General features: G+C 44.8%; 2 protein-coding genes across 2 annotated transcripts; both read right to left on the minus strand.

The window, feature by feature from the left end:
* Positions 1-357: 357 nt before the first annotated feature.
* LOC131267148 (syndecan) lies at positions 358-16,177 on the minus strand. Its single transcript, XM_058269927.1, has 5 exons — positions 14,978-16,177; positions 6,906-7,019; positions 6,543-6,819; positions 4,863-5,150; positions 358-4,634 (listed from the first exon to the last, which is right to left on the minus strand). The coding sequence occupies exons 1-5, from the start codon at positions 15,155-15,157 to the stop codon at positions 4,462-4,464; spliced, it is 1,032 nt and encodes a 343-aa protein (XP_058125910.1). The 5' UTR covers positions 15,158-16,177; the 3' UTR covers positions 358-4,461.
* Positions 16,178-18,173: 1,996 nt separating this feature from the next.
* LOC131263819 (probable serine/threonine-protein kinase DDB_G0288147) lies at positions 18,174-20,102 on the minus strand. Its single transcript, XM_058266079.1, has 2 exons — positions 19,588-20,102; positions 18,174-19,505 (listed from the first exon to the last, which is right to left on the minus strand). The coding sequence occupies exons 1-2, from the start codon at positions 20,100-20,102 to the stop codon at positions 18,440-18,442; spliced, it is 1,581 nt and encodes a 526-aa protein (XP_058122062.1). The 3' UTR covers positions 18,174-18,439.
* Positions 20,103-23,736: the final 3,634 nt, after the last annotated feature.

Below are 23,736 nucleotides of genomic sequence, written 5' to 3' on the forward strand. Positions count from 1 at the left end.
CACATCTCGTTCTGTTTGAGTCAATCAAGCGGACCACGAGTTCTTGTGTCCTGACAACGGAAGGAATTATCCCTCCCGTGGCCGGCGGGTGGACATATGGCTATTATTAGCCGGTCCTAAAGGACGAGCCCCTTCATAGGAGTTCGGACAGAGTCGGTACGCCTCTGATTACGAGTAAGGGAACAAACGTTCGACTTAGCGTAGGAGGATATACCCCGACTCGCATAGCGAAAGAAGAAGAAGAAGATGTGGCTACGTACGTGCATTTTGAATATTTCCAAAGGAGCAGTTGGTCGGAAAGGTCATCGATACGATACGTTAATTTTTAGTTGCTGCTGCCAATCCACTTATCGGAGCCATGAATGATCCTCGGCATAACCACTTTTATTTTTATTACACTGTAAAGATTCCTTTATTTACAATGCTTCCACTCTTTTACATGCGTTCCTTTTCATGTGTTTTGGATTTCTTTTCATTTTTATAGTAGTTTTATATTAAATTTATTTTCTCTCGATATTGTATTCATCTGCGGTGCATTCGCTAAATGAAGATGGATTCAAATCCTCTCGGGTCTTGCTGATGCCGTCAGAAAAACCAAAGAAATGCGGATTACTTTTAATTTTGAATCTTGCACTGCCCATGGTTTCGTTTCTATGTTTAGGCTGTACGATTTTTTAGTGAGTTTTGTAGTTACGTGGCAACCTGTTTTTGATATTCCATTTGAGTTACGAATGGTCGATAATTCCGCCGATCTTCATCTCCTAGGAGAAGCACAAATGAGAAGCATCAAGAGCTTGTGGCTGTTTTTAAAAACTAAAATAACCGAGCCGATCAAACAACGCACATATGAGTGCCACTGAGCAGAGCGTGTCTACTTTATATGGGTCTATTAAATACGTATATAAGAGATTTTATGTGGAACAGATTAAATTTCTGATTCTGCTGCTGGAACCGTCCAACCTATCGGAATGTCTTATAATGATTTATAAATGCTTTTGCGTATTCGTATGTTTGCCTGTTTGTCTGTCTCTGATATCTGTCTGAACTGATTGTTTCTGGCTGTTTTAGGATGAGTACGTTTTTACTTTTGCGCAAATGGTGCTTCGACTCTGTGACCAACATTGCCCTCGACATGGGAAGGTAAAATAAAAGAAATGAAAACGCTTAAAAAGGAAGGGAACGCGCGCTGTCTGTTCCTTACCAATGGCACAAAATGAAAATGTCAGAAAAAGTGAAATAAGCTGAGCGTTATTATAGTAGGTTAAATAGTAATTTTAGTATGAGCTTAAACAATAAAATTACTTTAAAAAATAGTGGAAGAAAAAGCTGCCTTAAGCGATAAAACCCAGCACATAGATTCCCATTCTTTGCATCGTCCTCGTTCAGTCTGGCTGATAAAGGGAACACCTCCTTGCCCCTTTCGTAAATTTTGTGTTCGTTTTGTTTTGCAGTTTCACTGGAGCTTACAGTTTTATATCAGGCGTTCAAAAAATGTCTCTCCTGTTAAACCGGGAGTCGTCAAAACTCACAACACGTCTACAAACTAAAGCATGTTCTCAAATTCAAACTGGGCGATATTAGGCCATTGCGTTAGTTCGTTGAGCTCACAACATGGCCCACCTTTCATCTTAACAAAAGCACTGGATAAAAGAACATGCAAGAGGCATTTCTCTCTTTCTTCAAGAAGTTACTCAGTTTGCATTTGGTAATAAATGCACCAAAAATAACGTTTCGCGACTCGCAAGATATGAAATTAGGTTCTTAATTTTTCATTTCCAATGTCAAGATCTGTTTTCTGTAGTATTTGTAGTAATGTTCCATTTCTAGACTCCAGGAGTTATCTGTTATTATCTGTTTCTTCTTGGTGTAGGAGAAATGCGATCAAGGGAAGTTTATCTGGATGCATTACAAATTTAAGAGACAATTTTGAATGAAATTGTTTAATTCTCTTTCAACAATAGACCCACTATGGATTTTAAAATGATCGATCAGAATAAAACAATATAAGCCAGTGGAGCGTAACTGAAGATTATCTAATTCTCTAATATTCGACCACCACAAACGGCTGCCCTTCATTCCGCTCCAAGGACACTGACACTTTCTTTACTATCGGAGAATTAATGGAGTTTACAAAAATAGAAAGCATCAGACTCATTTCATCGTTTGCAAACGCGAAAGAGAATCAAATATGTTTAACAAATTCACAGTACAGATCCCCCAGTGGCTTCGGGTAGAAGGACTAAAGGATTATGTACCCCGTCGCCAACATTACGATTTTCTTCAAAGAAAGCTTTTTAGTAGTACACGCTTACTTATGGCAATTATATATATAAGTGAGTGTTGGTGTGTGTGTGTGTGTGTGAGTCTGTGTTGTATTTATGATAATTTTGGGTATAACTTTAGACCTAGTTGTTTTCGCTAGATAGACTCCTCCTTGCTGATCCCTTTCTTTTCTGATGCATTCAAATGTGTTAGTCGCATTTAGCGTTTCCGTTGTCCCAGACATCCTACACTATAATCTGTGCCTGTCAACTCTGCTGCAGAATCCCAATCAGCCACATCACTGTCCTGCTCAACACATCTACCTTATTAAGGATTAATATTAGTACAATTTATGTGTGTTTTGATTGAAAGAAGCGTTTGGAATTGTAGAGGAATAAAATAGGACCGGGGTTGAGAGTGCATAAACGATCAACATTATAAATGATCGTCGATACAGTTACACAGTACAGTTCGCGGGCTTGGGGGGGCTCCTATTCGGCAGGGTGGGGTTTCTTGCACTTTGTCGAACTTAACGTGTTGTCATGATGCTTTACCATCAAAGTATTGCCATCAGTAATCTAACCTTCTGCCTCCTTCCCACTCCAAACGACAGCCTCTATATCCCGACCAACTTTTCGCCTGTAACTTAATGGAACGCACAAAACCCATACAAGGACCACATTATCTAACGATTAACATAGTTTTTTTTCCTTGCTCCGGGGTCTGCCCGGCGGATCCGCATACCATGCTACTACTGTTTCGTGATATTCATTCTCCATCGTCGTCTCCTCGTTAACATGCACATGTACAGAGACACACAGAGAGAGAAGTTCATTGCATACTCTTACTCCAAAAAAAAAAAAACCCCAACGGTTTGGTTTTGCACATGATACGTAGATACGAGAAAGCCTTTGCAATGCGCCCCGGGGATCTGGCGTCCGGAATTATTTCTGCTAATCTATCCGCCTCTTGCACTCATACTTGTTGCACTTATTATTTTTATAAATATGTAACATCTATCATTCTTATAATCTAGAGAGTTTTAGCCTTTAGTCATCTACGGGGCGCGCCATAATCTTCTTATGCTCTTTTCAATAATGCAATATATATCATTTTCTTGTGTCAGTGAGTTTTTGTATGTGTTTTTACTGCTCATCAATTAAATATTTGAGTACTCCTAGTCATTGGCTTGCACCAGACAATAATGTGGGTTCGGCCTAAATGCTTTGGGTGCTTTCAAAACACATCGATAAACTGTTTAAAATGGGGTCGGATTAACATAAAAAACAAACTCCTTCGTACCAATCCAATTGCTCTGAGCTGCCCGAACAATTGTTGCTAGCTGCACACAAAACATTTAGTGGTACAAATAAAATCGTCAAGAGTCGATGAACAAACAAAATCATTCGACTGCCCTTGACCCTGCACAAGTGTTCGCTTCGAGAAATAATTTTAAGACCCAGGACCCTGCCTTGGGGACGAAAAGAATCGATTACCACCAATTGAAGCGCACGCGTAACGCATTGGGATTTTGCCAACAATCGAATGAAATAAGATACAAAGATGGATCAACCACCTGTCTTGCAATGTTAAACCCGAAAACCCCGCACAAGTCCATTGGATCTCATTCATGGTCCTTGTTACCGGGATGGATCGACGTTTCTTCTTCGTGGGTATGGCGCATTGATGGATTGTGCATGCGCGCGTGCCTGCATTTTTATTGTTATGCTCACCGATTGGTACTGCAATCCTAAAGATGTAGAATGTCTCGCTACACTCGTTCCTTCCACAACTTATTCTCTACAATCCCACAAACGAAAAACCTCGCACGCGTTCACTACTTGTTGTTTCAACGTCAGCCTGTAAGTGGCGTCAGTTTCTGTGGATCTGCAATTTACTGCACTTCCTTCCTCTGTGCTTTGCTCAACTACAAGTAGCAGAGTCGCGGCCACCAATTGGGTTCGGGTACCTGGCTCGCTTCACTTATTCTACTAATCTATTTGTATCCTTTTCGCACGATTTCTAGCGATTTTTGTTTCTATATTCTCCCAGACACTTCCCTCACCCTTACTACCTCGGCTTCACTCGATCAATTCTTCTGCGCGTTTGAATGGATTTACTGAATTGTTAGTTCTACACGACCGCTGAGAGAAGGCGGCTTTCTTAGAAATCGCCGTCACTCGAGTCTATCGAGTAATCTCAGGCGTAGAACTCCCGGTTGTTCGCGTTCTTGGCGTAGGTGTTGGCCGTCGGCGACCGCTTCGGTTCATCGAGCGCGTACGAGCCTTCGTCCTTTTTTCTCATCCGGTAAACGATAAACATTACCACTAGGATGGCGCACAGTAAACCAACGACAGCTCCTCCGATCACAGCTGGAAAAAGGGAATGAAATAAATAAGATACAAGCGAAAGAGACTTTACCTGAACAGGTACTAAAGTTAAATGATGATGTCTATCTACCAATTCTAAGCGGGAAGTGGTGAGGAAATTATTTGGAAAGGTGGTGGTGGTGTGCTTTCGGGACTGAGATATTAATTATTAAAATTCTAATTTAACTTTCCAATCATGATAGCGGCTACTAAATGTCGTTTCGTCCTTACCTGCCAAAATGCCAGGCTGTGCAAAGAAGCTGGCCGTTCGGTCATCGTTCTTGGCATTCATTATCAAAACGCCACTACCCGGCCCGTACTGGGTGTTATCGTGATGATTATTAACTCCGCTGCTGCCTCCTTCGATCGGCGTGTTATGATGGCGCGGCAGTCCACCAAGATCGAGGTCGTTCTCAACCGGTTCGCGAGTGTCGTCAATGTTCGAGAAACCACCGGTGCCGCCAGACGGGGAGGACGCCGATGAAGAGGACGATTTGCTGTTCTCCTTGCCGATTGGCACTGTTATCGTTTTGAGTGTGCGAGAAGAAGTTGGTGAAGAAATAAAAGCAGAGTCCCCATTTTCGGGTCGTTAGTTCAACTGCAGAATAACTAAACGACAAAGAGGGTGGGTGGACGAATTGATTGTATAGAGAGAAATGTATGCTAAACACTAGAGCAAACTGGAAACGGCATAAACTTGAACGGAAACTCAAAACAAAAACGCAAACCAAACGCGCAATTTCGTGGGCATTAGCAGCACAGTAGCGCAAAAAACTATGGGTGTGAAACAAATGGTAACACAAAAACCATAAACACATTTACCGAGCGATGATTTAACTCCTCGTGTAATAAGTGAAGTGAATCGTGCGATGAAAGTTACGGGACATGTAAGATACAATTGGATGGAAGTGAACGTGAGATGATGGGAATGAGCAGAAATAGATGGTAGATGAACGTTACAACATTAATACGGCGATAGGATGACCATAAATCGCACCAAAATTTCACATCTATGGTTTAACAGTATTATTCGACGGTCTGGGATGATGGTAGAGAACGTCCGAATAAAGGACACGTGTGTTTTAGTCATGCTTCATGAATGAGTTAAGATAAGAGCTAACGGATGTCGAGTGAGATGATTGATTTTGCCGAAAAAAATTGCATAGCATTCAAAACAAACTGGAACAATCATGCAGAAGAATTAGACGAAGGTAAAAGCCAAAAGAAAGATAGTTTGATAATCAAACAATGTTTTTTTATATAAGAGAATGAGAACTTCACATGATAACATATATAGTAAAAAAGACGGACGTTAATAGTCAGTAAAAGTAAAATAGAAAAGGAAAAAGAATGGGATTACCCCAGAGTAAATTAAGTAAACCCACGGAGATATGTGATTCATATTCTTTGACAGGATTCGAAGTTCGAAACAAAGGGATGGATTAGAAGGAAGGATCATCCTCGTTGAGCTGCGTATATGGGTGTTGGTTTTGTTACGAAAAACATCGCACATTGAATAATTTTTATGCCATGAATGCTCCACAACTATTTTCCACAGTTTTTCTTGTTTGGTTTTTTCTTGCATCCACATCTTGGACTGAGGAATTTGTTTCTGTTCTGTTTCTTTTCTTTTTGAGCTTGCCTGTTTCCCTTCCCTGACAGGAAGAACTAGTATCTTGTTTCATTTGCGACGTTTTGGTGACATGTGTAGTGTGGCCTGATAGACTGATGAGCAGAAAGTCTACCATTTCTTCCTTTTGTAGGAAAGCACACTATACTGTACATGTAATTGTCGCAATGAAAAAACATACAAAGTATTATTATTTTGTGTTTTTGTGTGTATGTATAGATTTGATCTATAGAGGAAAATGGGAGAAATAAAATTAAAAAAGCCATGCAAACAAAACTGACTATCTTCGTCGTCGGTGGTCGATGGATCAACGGGTAGATTGGTGTCTGTGTAGAGATCGTCATGATCACCTGATCCGGGCAAGTTATCGTTGTTGCTGTTGCTGCTGATACTGCCACCACCGCCGCCGCCACCACGTTGACCGTGGTTTAAGTTGCTACCTGCGGACGACGAGGACGAAGACGACAGAGACGATCGACTGGAGGTAGAGTCTTCGTCATCGTCCCCGAACCCGGAGCCGGAAGCTTCGTCGTCCTCTTTCTCTAGATCCTCACGTACCTGCGGGTTGGTGGAAAACGAAACGCAACGAACCGTGAGTCAGGGCAAATGTGCAATTGAAAAATTCGGTTTTTAAAAACGCTTACTTCTCCGCGACTTCCAGAACCTTCCAGACCATCGTCATCGATGTAAATATCATTCTGATTCGAGGGTCCCGATGCATAGGAGGAACTGCTATCGATGTTACGGATGTTTGTTTTCTGAAAACAAATAGGAAAGACATGGATACATTAGGAAACGATTCTCCAAAAAAAAGGTCCGGGTGTTTGCTAAGCGAGATAATTTTCAAATTTAATTTGCTTCCTTCTCTCTTGGCTTGGTAAATTGTGCTGCGGCACGAATTCTTGTCGGTTCTGCGAGAGAGCACACTGATGACGTCTGTGGATCGCCGTGTCCTAGTTTATGGTACAGTTCATCCTTCCACAGCCTCACCTTTCGCAGTTTCTTCAATCAAAGACCCTCCTTTTTCTTCTCTTCGCGACTCCCAAGCGTGCTTCCTTCACGTCGGATTAATATATCGATTTTAGGACTACTGCGTTACTTCCACTTTGGCGAATTGCATAACATTGATAACGCGTTCCAGACAGAACACGTAAGAACAAATGATTTAGTTACACAAAAGCACCTTCTATTTGGGTTTAGGCACACGAAGCGAAGAGGCTCTGGAATTCCCAATTTGTGTGTCAACCGTCACAAAAACATACAAACCTACCTACGTCATCAGCCGTCGATACCTTTGGCGATCCTAATTAAATTACCATCCAACCACACCTAGCCCTTTTGCAGAACATGAAAAAGGTTACACAGTTCATAAATACTGACGCAGGACACGCGACTGTTGGTCAGGTCAATTTTGAAAAGCTTTTTTAAGAAAATATTTTAAACGTTTGAAAATAAAGTATAGAAATGTTCGTTTCATAAAAAGTAGAGCCCCTTCAGAAATTGCATGCCACTCCAAATGCACTTGAGACGACCAAGTCCGACACACACATGCACGCTGTCATGCACTTCGCTTGGTAACAAAATATGGTCTTGATGGCCATCGTCTTCATATGCACAACCAATTTACAACACATCCTGGTGGCGAGTGTCCCATTGTCGAGGGTCAACCAAGGGTGATAAAAAGAACACATTTCACATTTCGTACAAGGACATCAGCGTTGATGAACACACCCCACACAAGGCGATGGCCATGTGCGTTTGTAAATAATATCTCTGCAAGAACCTTTCTCTCTCCGGGATTCCTGGTATTCCATTTTCGCCCCTACTTTTCCTAACCTTTCTTCGTGCTTCCTGGAACGATGACACTCCCGGAAGAACTGGTAGAATAAACAACCGAAACAAAGATCGACTTGCGAATGCGAAAACTCCCGTCGAGTCACACCGTCGAAAAAAGTGACCTACAACACTACCCTACGAACATCAACACACTGAGTAGAAAGACTCCAGCAGCGAGAGATGTCCAGTTCCAGTGTGTGTCGAGCCCTCTCTACTCGGCCACAGATTCCGGTCCGTTCTACCAAAGAGTCCAGCGAATCCTTTGACTAAGGACTCGATTTCCCTGCACACACGCAGCACCCTTTTGGCCAGCAATAAGCAGTCAGCAATCCAGCAGCAGCAGCAGCAGGATGAAGAGATGATGCAAGAGAATTTCTCAAGATAAAAGAGCCGTAGGAGAATCGGAGAGCGAAAACCACCCAGCGCCACCCGTGGAAAACTTCCAAGCTTTTTGCCAATTGTTTTTCACGTTCGCAAATTCATAACACTGGGATGAAGGGAGGAATACCAAGTTTTGGGGTAATCGAATTGAAATTGCGGAAAGTTTCTCTTTCGATTCCGTGGTATCTCTCAAAGACTCTCGCCTTTTCTCTTTGGCCTGTTTTGGTGCTTACTTCGAACTATTTCATGGTATCTATTTTCCTATTATTTGTTTGTTGTCCGTTAAACATTTAGTATTCAGAACCTCTAAAGTTTCATATAATTTTAGACTTCGTTCTAAAGAGCGCGTCTCCTCCCGTAGTTAAAGGTTACTCCATGCCGGGAAGCTTTTGTCCCCTCCGATTCCTCGCCGTCCGCAAAGCTCATCGTCCATACTGCGGCGATGACATGCGATGTACATGCGCGCTCCGAGATTACTTCCGGATATGCAGCTTCCACACCAACCAATGGTTAAAGAAGTCCCATTTTGGCGTTACGATATCCATTTTACAATAATTTCTGACTCGTTCGTCTGTAGCGAGCTTTGGCATGATAGAAGGCTCCATTCACGAATTGCTTCGAGAGAACGAATAAAAAGCGTCTGAATACACACGTGTTTGGGATTTCTTAAAAAGAATTAAAGTAACTAAAAATGCTTCGTTTTCACCCTTTTATCAATCTTCAATGAATGTAAATTAGAGGAGCTCGCCTGATCAACAAAAACCAACAGCTTTGGAAGTCGCATAGAAAATTCTGTTCGGCAATGAAAAACATAAAATCAGTACGCCATCTAGCAACCTATGATTTCCCAGATAAAACTGGAATTCAATCATTCACCTGCTCAAAAGCTCAAAGACCTGCTAAACCAAAGGGGGAACTCCACATATTCTCCTTCTCGCATGGAGGATAAATAATGACCACCCAAGTCCAGAAATACCCCGCGTGCAGCGAACATGTCGACCTTCGAGAACAAAAACAACACACAACCCCTCCAAGCGATTCACACTTTGATTTACCCCCCGCGCTCGTCTCGCCATATATCTTCCCGCCGGCAACATCATTTCAATCAGCGCGACGTCAAATCATGCGAGCAATTTATCACATATTCGCTTGGAAGACATTACCGGAGCCAAAACCAAGAGCCAAAATGCAATCTACCCCCATTAACATCAAACGACGTCGCCTTGATCGATGATAATGTTCGAGCCGGAATGAGCGAAGAGTCGACAGCGTAGATCTTCAGTAATGAAAGTTTTCTAAGTCTAAGCATTGACTAGGTAACTGCAGTCTTCAACCGATCTAGGTACAAGCCCATGAAGGACTTTTCCACAGCCAGGTGATTCCTTCATATTTTCAAGTTGACTAACGTCCCGATCCAGATGCTTCAAGCTCAAGTGATTACATTATTGAAGAAATGATTTTTTTTGTCCTCAAATGAAGCAAATGGAAGAAAACGTGGTATTGCAATGTATTTCAGTGTTTGGTAAACACATGTAAATTCTGTAGCATTTGTTCCATTTAAACCATAACCCAAAATCCAGCAAATACAAGCATTACTCTCTCTCCGTGGTTGATTGGAGCCGCAATTGAAAAATGCATTCCCTTTCCTGAACGCCACAATCGGCCGGCGGACAACTGGCAGCAGCTTCGACAATGTGGAAGAATGTTGTCGCCGTCGCTGAATTTGTTTTGTAGTCCATTTGAAAGAAAAAAAAGCCCGACGACATCGAAATGGGTCTGTGGCCCGATTTGCTATGGCATAGTCGATGCAACTAGCACAAAGCAGCGACAAACACAGGGCCCATTTTGAAACAATAAAGGACACTGCAAGATTCTTACGTTCTTTCTCCTGACTAATGTTTTCCTTTACCTCCGGGTTGTAGGAAGGCATCATTTCCCGGAAGGACATGAGCATCTCGTCTTCAGGTCAATATGAGGGCCGGTATTTCGGAGGCATTCTCTCGCAGACGATACATTGTTTGTGCGGAATGCAAGTTGACGCTTCCTTATGAAAGGAACTCGAACAACGTCATTCACCAGAGAAATATGTGAATACAACAAGGATCCAGCATCCAGTAACCCCTTAATGACCCTATAAGTTATCGCATTGAGATAATCGAGCTCCATTGGACTTGTGACTCGAGTGTATTGGACTTGGGCCAAAACTTACATTAGTCTATCTTTGGGTAGCAACAATTCTGAACGACTTTAAGTCAGATGGCGTCATAGAGTCACGTACCAACCGAACTGGCCATAACTGGGCGATGATTCTGTTGTGATAGAAATCGAATTGTGAAGGAGGAAGACATACCATTCGGCCATTCATCGACCACCACTAACCACCACCACCACTGCCGCCGCCTGTGCCGTGTAAAGGCATGAATGGACGAACTGTTCCGTTCGTAGGTTTCGTCAGCCGCAGATGTTTACTTAAAATTAAATTCAGACCCGCATTCCGGACTGCCGACCGGTTCCTTTTTTGTTTTTCACGCTCTTTCTTCGTTTGGTGTGTGGCGTGTTTCCTTTTCCATTCCCCGCGTTGGAGAACACAGAATGCCATAACCATAACCACATTTTCACTTGCGCACACGTACGCACGATATTTGATTATCGTTGTGGGCATGGCCCTCCTTCTCCTTGCCGGCTTACAATTTCAATTTCTTCAACATGCAGCGTAATAAACATCAACAACTTTGGTGTATTCGACGAATATCTCAAAACTCGAACAGATTTCAAAATTAATCACGTTTTGTGCTGAATACTTGTGCACATTTAATCACCCCGAGGATAACCTATCGGGGGGTTTCTGGGAATGAATCATGTATTCTACCGAACGGCAAAAAAACACGATCACCAAAGGATGGTTGAACTCAGGAATAGCTGTGATTAAAGAAAGAAAACAATTTCCTCTATAAACAACACAAAAATACATTCCCATTTCACGCAAGCAACACGCTGCTGATCAAATACAACTTCGTTTCGGTTTCTGTCCGCGGGGATTCTCATCAGAAACGGTAAATTATGGCGCAGTTTTTTTTTTCCCAGAACCTTCGACCACGTCCGTCGCCGATGAGCAATGTTTGGATTGTTGTTTTGAAATTTGTGCAGTTTGCATAATAAAGTGCCTGGTCCATATTCCAACCCATCGCTCTTCCTCCCGAAGGTGGAAACTACGCGAATTGATTGCGGCCGGATGGAAGGTCAAAGTTGGTGCATGGATTTCGCGGAATCGTTTGGGGTTTTGTGCGGCGTTTCAAGCAAACTCCGATCGACGATAAGATAAGGAGTGAGATTGGCAAATCAAACAGGAATGAACCGCGGCGGTACGGGCTATGAGCAATAGACAGCCTCATCGGGATTACTATTATTATCAGTTCATATAAGGACATAATTCACTAGAAACTCAATGTTATTATATTGAGAAAGAAATATGACCGGCGCTTTTGATTCGTTCAAGAATATTAAACCAGATTGGACCTCCGAGGATATTTAAACCCCGAGTCGCCCGATCTGTCTGCGAGATTGCAATTTATCAATTAGCGGATACTCGTCCTGGGTCGGGGTCGTTTAAACGTCGAATGGTATCGGCTCGTTTGCAGATCGTTTGTGCAAATGTTCGGGATGTTTGCGACCTCCTTTGGATGGGACAAAACCCCACCCCGACTATGCTCATCGCTCAGCGATGCCTTCCGCAGCGAATCGTTGGCATGTATCACAAAATACCAAAGAACCCAGAGTACTTCGGAACTACGAGCCAAAGCTACCACTCCAGACGTTCGCTGCCAATGAATGCTTTTGCGAGTTTGCGTCCGCGTCCGTGCTCAGTCCTCTAGGTCTTCCTTAGTGTGTCTCCTCGTTATCGGGCGGAAGACACAGGAAAAGACAAGACTACTCTTCCGTTTGCCTCTACCGTATTCCGCGGGCCCCATTTTTCCCCCTCCACCTCAACACACTTCCGGGAAAAGGGGGAGGATCGAAGACGTTGTATCCCAACATCCATCCATTTTGACGCCTTCGGGAGCAAAAAGGAAACCCCCGGCCCTCGCGCTCCAGGCCAGTCCAAGGAGGGATTCGCGAACCGGATATTTAATTCCAGCACGATCTTTCATCGTTGGCCTTTCCCGACGAGGCTCTCGAACACCCGGGAATTCTTCGGTCACACAGCGGTGGCGGCGCCTTGGGCAGAAGGATTTTCCGTTTTCCGTTCACAGTTCCGTTCGTACCCGTTCATACCGTTCCGATATTATGTGGTCCCCGAAGTCGAAAGCGCCAGTATGTACCATTCTCACATTTAGTTCAATACCTCCATCGGTTTAAACCTTCCGAACGAAGAAAATATATGAAATAGATTCAATACACGTCCACAGCCGTACGTTTTACCATCTTGCTGCTGATTTCTCTCGTAGGCATGGAACATTATCGTCTCATGAAAAAGTCGCCCCGACTTGTCTCCAAACCCGTATTGGTGGACACAGAAAGCCATCACGGCGTGGGCGATTGCCTACAGGTGCCCGGGCCACCGTGTGGGCTACAAACAGCAGGCCACAAGCTAGCATACAGTTAACATGATAAAAAATGGCAGCAACGAAAATCCTACCGAAGCATTCCACTCTCGCTCAAATAAACCACCGGGAGGACAACCTTTTTTCGACATTCCCAGTATTGATGATTCAACGGCCTCGAAACGAACGGACCCCCGTTCGCGCCTTCCGGCTATCTATCCTAAATTGCAAGGCAGGACTGGAAACATTCGCCCACCAGTTAGCAGCAGATGAGCCACACGGGCGAGATGTGCCTGGACGAGGTGACTATCAAGTGGGACGACAGTGCTTGTTGCTTTAGTCAACAAAATCCGCCTTCGTGCGAAATACTGCAGGGCTTGGTTGAATGCTGTAACACCTGGGCTTAAAAACAATAGATTAAATTGATCGAAGCAGGGACATAAGCAATGTCTCAACTGGAGAGCCTCGCCTTACGTTACTGTTACTTGTAGGAGGTGTAAAACCTTGCTTTGGAGCCCCAAGACTCTGTGTGAAGCATAATTACACGAACATAAACCCATATACTGGAATGCCATATAGTATTACACCATTCCTATGGTAGGTGGTACCGTCAACCACGTCCTACAAGACTTTCAAAACGAATCTAATTAGTGATTTGGACGACTATTTTCATGTAAGGTTGTTCACAAGAAAAGCGGACGTGTTTCCCTTCACTCCATGGAATATTCAGTAGGTTCTTCAGGACAAACGTTTCGCAATTTCGCAGCTTCCGGAGAAATAATCTAGGATATTTTACATCCGTTTTTATTCAACCTCTAGTGTGTTGTACACACCTTGAACTCTGGACCGATTCGTGAAACGGTCGAATTACCGCTGCTTGTTCCCGCAGAGGTCATCGAAACGGTAAACCTTTGCATCCGGATAGTTGGTTGCATGTGTTGGTGCCACCATCTGCATGTGTTCGTGACCCAATTGGTTTTCTCAAAAACACGAAAAGATGGTAAATGTTTACTTTCGACAAAGCTATTTGTCCTGGAAAAACCATCCGTTGAAGGGGTCAAATGTGAAAATCGCTTGAACGAATCCAAAGTTAGCAACCAATTGGCTAACATTGGCCCTTTCGTCAGGCGTGTGTTAGCATTCTGCATTCTTGTTATGCCCACACTAATCCCTCCGCAAACGAGCGAGAAAGGGCGAGTGTGTGTGTGTGAGGGGGTTTCTTCGACCTTTTTTCTTCGTCTTCGAAAACTGCTTCGAGCGCTGGAGGAGAGCTGGAAAGTGTGCAGGTGTGTAAGGGCGACTTGATTGACTTTGAGATAACTGGATCCCTGTGGTGGACGGGCAAGGGAGGGCAGGGAGGCAGGAAACACAAAAGGAGCGAGGGATCTTGCTCGGATCATAAAAAAAAGCACACACAACCAGGGCCTACTAGCGGAGAAACGCAACGCAGCGGCGACAGAAGACACCGCGAGTAGTGCGTAGACTTCTTCAAGACATTGCGACGAAGTGCGAGCGAGAAAGAGGACGACAATGGCGTCGACCGATCAGTCGTCGGTAACGAACGGATGGATTCGTGGAAACACAACTCACCCATCGTCGACGGCTGAAGATGATGGACCAAAGGAGGTGCTTCTTCTTTTGCTTCGTGTGTTTCTTCTTCCCCACCCGCAGCAGATCGACAAAATATCCTGCACGAACTCGTACGCCCTTTGCTGGAGCAATTCCGTAAAGGAAAGGCAGCATAAAAACAAAAAAGAAACACGCCCAGCACAGCTCCATTCGTTCCGCCGTTCCTCGCCTGTTGAGGGTAGAATGCGAGCGGGGGAAGAGGGAGGGTGTGAAAGAGATTTCTCGCCGACGAGGGGGATGTGTTTGGAACTCCGTTTCCTCTTATTTTTTTACATTTCTTTTTTCTCCGGCTACTCGGGGAGAATGGGGAAAATTAACAATAATAATACCTGATCGTTCTCGCTGGACGCCGCAGCCGCCGCCGTCCACGGAATGGCGATCAGCAGCATGAGCAACATGAGGGTCGCTGCTGACGACGCGATCAGTTTCCTTTTACCGCCGCCGCCGCCGCCCTTACTGCCTCCTCCTACGAAGCCGCTTCGTTTGATGTTGGAGATTTGTTGCGACATATCTTTGCGTTTAGTTGACGTAGTGCGCCTTGCGTATAGAACCGTGGGGGATCGCGTAATCCGGCGGATCACTTCTCGCAAAATGCGTGCGGAAATTAAAGACCCTTTCGGTGGGCTCTTTGGACGGTTTTTTTTTATTTTACTTTCGTGCCTCACGACCTGCGCTTGGTACACGAGACACAAATCTGTTTCAAAACATTCACAAACACGCACAAACAGCACACACGCGCGCACAAACACACTTTCTGCCCACGGATTTTTCCAAACGACGGTCGGATGTTGACGTTCGGCGGGGGCGAGCGGGGTTTTTTCTTCCACTTTTCACTTTTCCCCCTGGCACACGAGGAAGCCAATGGAAAATCCCTTAGAACACAACCAACACACACATACACACATCGGTGTGCAGCAGCTTTTCAGACGGAAACACTTTTTCACGGGACAGCACGGGGGACGAAAAACACACGAGCTGCGTGCACCGGATTCCGCTAATTTACACCTTTCCCTGGAGCTTTGCCACAGCGACGAACACGGGTGCTACTGCAAACGAAACGAATCCGCTGGTATTGCTAGCAGCCGTCGAAAACTCCGGGTCGGAGAAGTCGAACTGGACGGTGCTGCTGCTGCTGCTGCTGTGGTCGTTCCTGATGTTTTCGCTGCAGCAAACTCTGTCGGACAGGTTGGCAGCACAATTATTCAACAACACGGTCTTACACGGCAGCCGAGGAACAGAAATGCTCATTCCTGGCGGACAACATTCGTGGGCACTACGCACTGCGTGAAAGAAGTGAAAAAATACACATGCACCATACACACCGAGCGACACCCCACTCTTTTCACTACGTCTGCTGCTGCTGCTGCTTCCTTCGCTGCCTTTTGCACAGCACGATGGTGACCAACTGTTTTATTGCACGAACAGAACAAACAGAATTCTATCGTACGGCCATTACGCAGAAACTAGACGGCGGGATTTTCGCTTCTGAAACGACGACGACAACGGTCGCTGCTTTTTTCCTGCGTTTGCTGCTAGCTAGCTCTCAAGCACAACTAACTAGTGTTGGCAGAATCGGGATTGGGAAGATTCGAAGATTCGATCCCTAGACAGATTCCAAAGATTCGAATCCCAGTTGAAGGATTCCAAAGATTCGAATCCCATCTGAAAGATTCTAAGGATTTGGTTCCCATCATTTGACGGATTCTAAAGATTTGATTCGATTAGGATTTGAATCAGATTTGATTGGTTTGGGACTCGATTTGATTCGATTCTGACTTGATCCTAATTGAATTGTTTGATTCGACTCACAATGTTTTGAGTCGAATTAGTCACATAAGGCTGGTATCAGTGCTTTACCGCGTCAGGCGAAAATGTATGGGCTTTGACAGCTGCAAGCTTGGGGGTCCGCGACAGCCGAGCGGTAGCGCCGGTTAGAAAATTGGCCAATGAGCGCCGGGGCTCACCACCTCGACGGCGTGGGTTCGAATCCCAACCGAGACCGGACCCTCCCCTGTACGAGAGGACTGACTATCCACGTACAACAGGGAAACAAGTCTCGTAAGCCCTTAACGGGCAGGCATGACCAAAAGGTCGTTACGCCAAGAAGAAGAAGCTTCGCACGATTTAATCGCACGATAAAATCAAAATCATATGATTTCATCGGATGGACGCATCCGATTTTATCTGTCAACTAAGTTGGACTTCATAAACTCGGAGTTGTGGCTTTCATCTAAGAAAAATAGCTTTGCATAGCTTCAGGCGCTTAATATGAACCAGTAGGAAGAGGATAATTTAGCCTGGGGCCTCATTTACTCTTTAACCCTCTGCCATATTTGATCTTGAAACAAAATAAATGCAAAGTTAAAAAAATCATGAAAAATTTGCAAGTTAGATATGCATGTATGATGTGACGGATTGGGATTTGGATTTGGTAATCCGAATCTCCAAATGGATTTGAATCGAAAGATTGAGTCCCAACCGGGAATAGATTTTCTAAACACTAGGGACAACATTGTTGTTTTTGTTGTTGTTTCCGAAACAAACTGTGAGTCGCAAACGGCTCGCAGCGAATATAAAGCGATCGATACCATGATGCCACCTAGCGGGAAACGGGTAACTAATAACACCTGATTTGAAACAGCAGTTTCACAAGCAGTGAACATGGAGTAAATAATGTTCATGCATGCTTTTTCCTGGTTATTTATCCCCGAATTTTGAATTTTAACGTACCAGAATATTTTATTGTGTTGGTATATTCACGAACAGTAATTATCGCTGCCATGATTATTTTACCAACCTCCTGCCATTCAAAACGGAGAGTTCGTTCTGCATTGAATCGATATTGTATCGAACTTCATAAATCTGCTGACCTCACAAATGTACCATTTGTGTAAAATGCTTCCAAACAACATCGCCACATTAAACTACCAATGGGTGCTGCTTTCACTACAATTAAACTACTACACGCCGGGGCGGACGATAATTACATAGCAAATCTGGGTTGCAATTTCGAACAGTTGAATTCGACTTAATCGAAACAAAACAAAAAATGATGAAATAATCGTGAAAATCTATTGATACACGCTCGCCACAGTTTGGGGAGTATTGATTTTTCCATATTCGAGCCTCCTCCAACATCTACAACCTTAACGGGGGAATGCATTATAACCCATTGATTGATATCTTGCTTTTTTTTATCTATCCTTCTTTCGCGTGCCCATGTTCGTAGCCGCGATGGTCGGCTTAGCTCAATGGAGGAAAGAAAATTGCTTTGAACCAATTTCTTTAAATCTCCCACCGATTGCTGAATTCCCTCGTACTGGCAGGTCGTGGCCTCATCTACCGAATTGTTGCTACTATTACTGTATTTACCATTAAGCCTAGCTCCGATACCGTCTACTAACCAAATAGCAAAACTGAGTACAAATTCGCTACCTTTTATTTCATCGAAATTTTGGCCATCGTAGCCCTTGTATGCCCCCTCCCCCGACTCACCGCCCCTCCTCCATTTCCACTGCTTGCCCATCTATCTTTAGCTACTTTTATAATTGATTCCGATGCAATTACGAAAGCACCGGCAGTCTTTCAAACTAAACTAAGCACACACACGTTTGGTTGTATCTAATGTTCTCTTTTTTTTGCCGCAAGCTATAACATTTGGAATATAGTTCTTTTATTTTACATTTAAAGTCAAAACCTGATGGTGGCAGCTGCTGATTCAATCGAAGGTACTGTTTAAATTTGCATCGCTGCACGATCAAACCTGCTGAGGTCACTTATGCAAAAAGTGATCACGAAGATACGGATAACGCCATCGGAGGAGGTCCTTCTGCGCTTCCGAGTGATGTTCGTACGGTCAATCTGCTGCTCTGTGGAATGGAAACTGCCGGATCGGAAGCACTGCCATCTACCTCGACGACCACATCATCGTTCACTTCCTCTCTCCTGTCGGTGCTTGAACCGTTGCTGACGTTGTTACTGTCCTCGCCCAGCTGAAGTTTCTGTAAAGCCAGCTTCCGATTCAGCTCGGCGGTTTCTTTGTTGATCTTAGCTGTTTCGAGATCGGTTCGCAGTATCTCCATCCGCAAATCGTGCTCCGCCTGGTGGTGCGTTTCCAGCAACTTTGAGAGCGTCCTACTGGTTCCGTTCGATCCAACCATTCCAGGCACTGGGGTGCAAGCTCTGGGAAGGACATTTTCTGCGTCATCGTGCATTAGACCAGTGGCTTCATTAGTGCCTCCATTAGCGAGCCCTTGGAGGGTGTTTTGTGCGTTGCTATGACCGGTCGGTGAATCCGGTGCGTGGTTAACTGTGCTCAAGTTCTGTGCCTCCTGAAATGCGTTCTTCCAATGCCCGAGGTCACCCATACGGTTGAAGCGGGTTTTGAGCAGGTTCAGCGCCTCGAGGGTGTTGTTTAGGTCCATCGCAGAAAAGTTGGACCCGCTAACGGATGCCCCGTGCGAAAGATCCGCCAGGCCCGTCGAGTCGTTACCAAAACCGGCCGCCGCCGCCCGATTGTACGCGTCGAGACTTTCAAGCAGTTTGTGCGCACTAGCCGTATTGTTGTTGTTGTTGTTATTATTGTTGTGGTTTCCTGCGGCCGAGCCACTGTTGCCCAGATGGTGATGGTGGTGGTGCTCGTTGGCCAGACGGTTCGCAAAGCTGGTCGCCAGCAGTTCGTTAAAGCGGCTGTGAGCTGCTTCCGCCGCCGCCGATGCGGTTCCGAACGGAGTCGATGTGCTCGAGAGGCCACGCAGTCGAGGGTACTTGGCCGCCGAGCCTTTATCGTAATCATCCATTTCGTCCTGCGAGTCCTCCTTGATCTGCACTTCGCAAATGTTTTGCGAAGTTTTGTCCCTGCAAATTTGACATACAGTAGCCGTTAGAGGTTGAACAGATTGAGGTTATGGTTTTGCGAAACGGCTTCAATGACACTTACCACATCGAGGAACTCTCGTCATCGTTCTCATCGCTACACTCCTTGATCGAAACGCCCTGCGGAAGGTTCTCTTCTAGCGAAAGCTTCATCTTCGAGTAGTCCACATCATCCATCAGCTCGTTCTTGCATACCTTCTTCGCTTCCTGCATAAACTCCCAGATCTCGAACGTGAACTGGCTCGGTTTCTTCCGATCGGCCACCTCCTGTCCGAAGCGCTGTACCCGCTGTTGATAGTCAAGCATTTCCGCCCGTGTACAGGCCTTCATTCGGCGCCACTGTTCCTTCAGCCGATTGCAGTTTCGATCGGTACCGAATGCGATCGCAAACTGCTGATGGATGATCTTCCATGCGCGGTTCTTTAACGTCGTCAGCGCACTGTCCAGCCGCTTGTTCTCGATGATGTGCATGTCCTTCCGGCATAGCTCCAGCAGGAAATGTTTTTCCTCATACGCCCAGTTTTGCGTACGTTCGCGCTTCTTGAAGCGTTGCGCCTGTCCGAGACTGCTTTGAAGCATTTTGTTTCGTCAAACTTTGGATTTTAGGGGAACCGATAGAGACTCGTAAATTTTGCGTGTGTGTTTCTTCTCAGTTCGCTACTGAACTGCTATTGAAACACTCTCTTGTAGTCTTCACAGTGACTCACGATCTGGAAATAAGGATAGAAAACATGTGTAAGTTATATTGCTTATATACCTTGGTATGTGTTACCGTCGGAAAGGATATTACTAATATTACCACAAGGCACCACATAGAAATCCAATAAGTAAACACAACATAGCAAAAACCCAAAGTGTTTGCTGGAGCTCCGGCATTCACGTTTTAAAGTGAAAACATTTATTGTGAGCGATAATTTCACTGTCAATAAACGTCTATCACAAGACGTACGAGAGAACTGTATTCAAAATCGCGGCGCACCTACTGTATTGCTTTTCATGTTTTCCGCAACGTGAAGTAAAACTACTACGAATTCCCGATAACCGTTCACTCTTGAAGCATAATTAGATCCAAGATCATAATCGTTGCCTCTCGGGTCGATCGGGAAGTCAGACCTTCCACTTTCAGCTTCTTTGTTGCCAAATCAACGGACACACTGCTCCTCTCGCTTATCAAGCGATCAAAACCTAACGGTTACATGGCACAATAGCTGATCAAACCAACTTACCAAAACTTTGCTTGTTTTAAAATACGTGTTACGACTGTTGTACGTAAAGGAACTAAAACTGTTTTTTGTAATGTACGGTAAATAGTTGTTCCTTTTAAGTTGACGACTAGCTCCTGAGGACTTGTTTGCAAGCCAATGGCTCATCTAGTTATGCTCGCAATCATAATCATACTCCTTAACTTAACGATCGCCTAAATCCTGGCCATGCAGAGAAATTGAGGTAAACAGAAAACAGGCCCCTCCTCCGATCCTACCCTACCCTACCCTACCCGCTACCCGAGCGAGAGATGGACGAAAAGGAAAGGTGTAAGGAAAGCTCGCTGCAGCAGCATCAGCAACACAATCGAATATCTAATTATTACCTCCTTTTATGCTCCTACTTTTAAATAAACTTACGCGCGCTTAAAAACCTTCAAACCTTCTTCACAACTCCCGGCCCAGGGTACTAGGAAAGGGGGTTTGGTTTGCACGTGGGTTGCCACGGGAGGGTAGTAAGAAGGCGGACAGGACAGGGCAGGGCAGGGCAGGGCTCGTGGGGCAGGTACATACAATGGACAATGTGAGCGGAGGAAACGGGGTAGTGGTTGGATAGAGAGACCGAGTAAAAAGAGAAAGATGATGAGGTCGTAAGAAACGAGTACCGATTTTAAAGCAGGTTCAATAGAAGAAGGAGGTATTTGTTGGTGGGTTTTTTTTTGGGAGATTTTTCGACACACGTCGAGAGACAACATCGTCTTAAGCTAGACCGAGGTGGAGAGAAGGAGGATTGTTTTTTGTTCGTGTGTGTCTTCTCTGGCCAGGAGGAGAAGACTTAAGCCGAGGGTTTAGGAGGACCGGGTAAACCGTGAACAGTAAGTACACGGGAGTAGCAGGGAGGGAGCGGTGCTACGCAGGAGGGCAGTGCTTGCCGGGACAAACAATTATGAACAATCGTCATCGTACATCGGTCAGTTATGAGTGATGATGTTGATGATGGTTTCGATGCGGTTGTTGTTGCCGATGATGCTGGACTTGTTCGTGTAGTTTCTGTTATTATCTTTATCGAATTTATTCAATACCGTGCCCAGCGCACACAGCAGCCTCCATAAGGTAACGGAGACGGGGGGGGGGGGGGGGGGGGAGGCAAGTTTTAGGGGAATTCGACCTCAAACGGTTCATTTTTTGTGAAACATTTTTTTTTTCTTTAACTTTGAATGTCGAGGATTAAACTTTTGGTGCAAACCAGCAGATCGGCTGTTGAGGCCGCAGGTTGCGGAGATGGAGGTATTGTGCTTGAATGTGAGCTACGGTACAGAGTGGTCCCCCTCCTCCTCCTGCCTCCATCGAAACCCAGCCCTGGACCAAGTCCCGTTCCACGTTTTTTTGTTGTTGTCAAAAAATAAAAAGGTGAGGTAAGGAGATATGTGAATAAGCTAAATTCAATTGAAGGTAAACTTAAGACCGATCTCGTCAACTACGACTACTTCGAAGTAAGCAAGCAAGCAAGCACGCAACCAAGCGAATAGCGAGACTAGTCCGGGCCCGTGGCAAGTAAAAATGCTCACATCATCACCACGAATCGAACTAACGAATTGGAAGCCACCAGATTTTTTGGCCATCTCCAAACAGGATTCCTCACGGGGGGAGGTTGGTTGTTGGCGTGGCGTAAGGGAAGGTGGAGCGAAGGTGCAAATACACACTTCCCTCGGTCGTTTTACTTGGATTTGGACGGTACTTGACGGTTCGAGTCCGCAGATGATGATCGTAGTACGTAGTCAACCCGTTCCGCCTGGTTTAAACACACATCGGCACAGTCGGGATGTGTGAGGATGCGAACGATCCGCGGTCATCCGAAGGTATGGTAATTAATCGATGTTGTCCCACTTTTTCACACATTCATAATCCGTACCATCGGAGCGCCGGTTTCGACGGGGTACAAGCATTTCGTTTTTGGCTGAATGTGCCTCCTTTTGTTAAAAATATATATATATACTTATTGGACGAACAGCATTAAAAAATGATTCCAGGGTGGTGGCATTTTGGTTGAATTCGCTCGCGCAAAGTTTGACGAGGTAGAGAAGTCGTTTCGTTGGTTGGAAGCATGGCAAAATGTTACGTAACATCGCCACCAAATCCGTGGCGGGGTTATTTGCCAGATGAAAAACGGAAGCAGGTCAATGTTGGATGCAGATTTTGGAGAAAATTATGATGCTACAAGAAAAAAAGCCAAAACCAAAAAAATATCAACCTGCAACCAGTAGCTCATCTCCATAGCAACTTAATCGGTGCAAACGATCGATTTCGATAGCAAAAGGCGATCCCAAAAACACGAATGACTGAATCACGATGAAACGACGAAAGGGGTTCGTCGCTTTTCGTTTCTTCAAGTCTTTTGTTTTGATTAATTTGAGCCGAACGATATCAACACAGGGGCAGAGTGATGTCGATGCTCCCGTTCAGGAACTAGTGATTCATATTTCTTTGCCGTTCCCTATCGTCAGCATATGCCGGAAATGGTTAAGTCTGTACAAAAATTCCCTAACGATGGCTAAGAAACTATACGAAAGGAACTTGAAACTTTCTCACCTGTCTTCAATCGATGCTCGACGATCACGATGAAATGTTGGAGAAAATCACAATTAGGATAACACTAGACACTCGACACTCGAAGGTGACGTACTTTGACGTCCATTTGCACCTTATTTAGCGCATCGTAATCGTTCGCAACGACGTTCCGGTACAAGATCGCATGCACACACGTACCCGACACAACTACAGAGCTTCCCTAATTTTTTTTTGGTATATGGTATAACACTTCGGACTAGGGGTGTTCTTCGTTCCGTCACGAAATTCCACCCGGAAATTCGTAGGTTCACTCGAAAAAAAATGTTATAATTTGAGTCACTGTTTTCCAACCGGAAGCCGAGTTTTCAACACAGCACAATCACTTGAGAGTATGCTTCCTATTTTTTCGTTTACGCTATTGCTACTATTCCCAAACTTCCACT

Source organism: Anopheles coustani, chromosome 2, assembly GCF_943734705.1.
Source record: "Anopheles coustani chromosome 2, idAnoCousDA_361_x.2, whole genome shotgun sequence".
NCBI classification, from domain to species: domain Eukaryota; kingdom Metazoa; phylum Arthropoda; class Insecta; order Diptera; family Culicidae; genus Anopheles; species Anopheles coustani.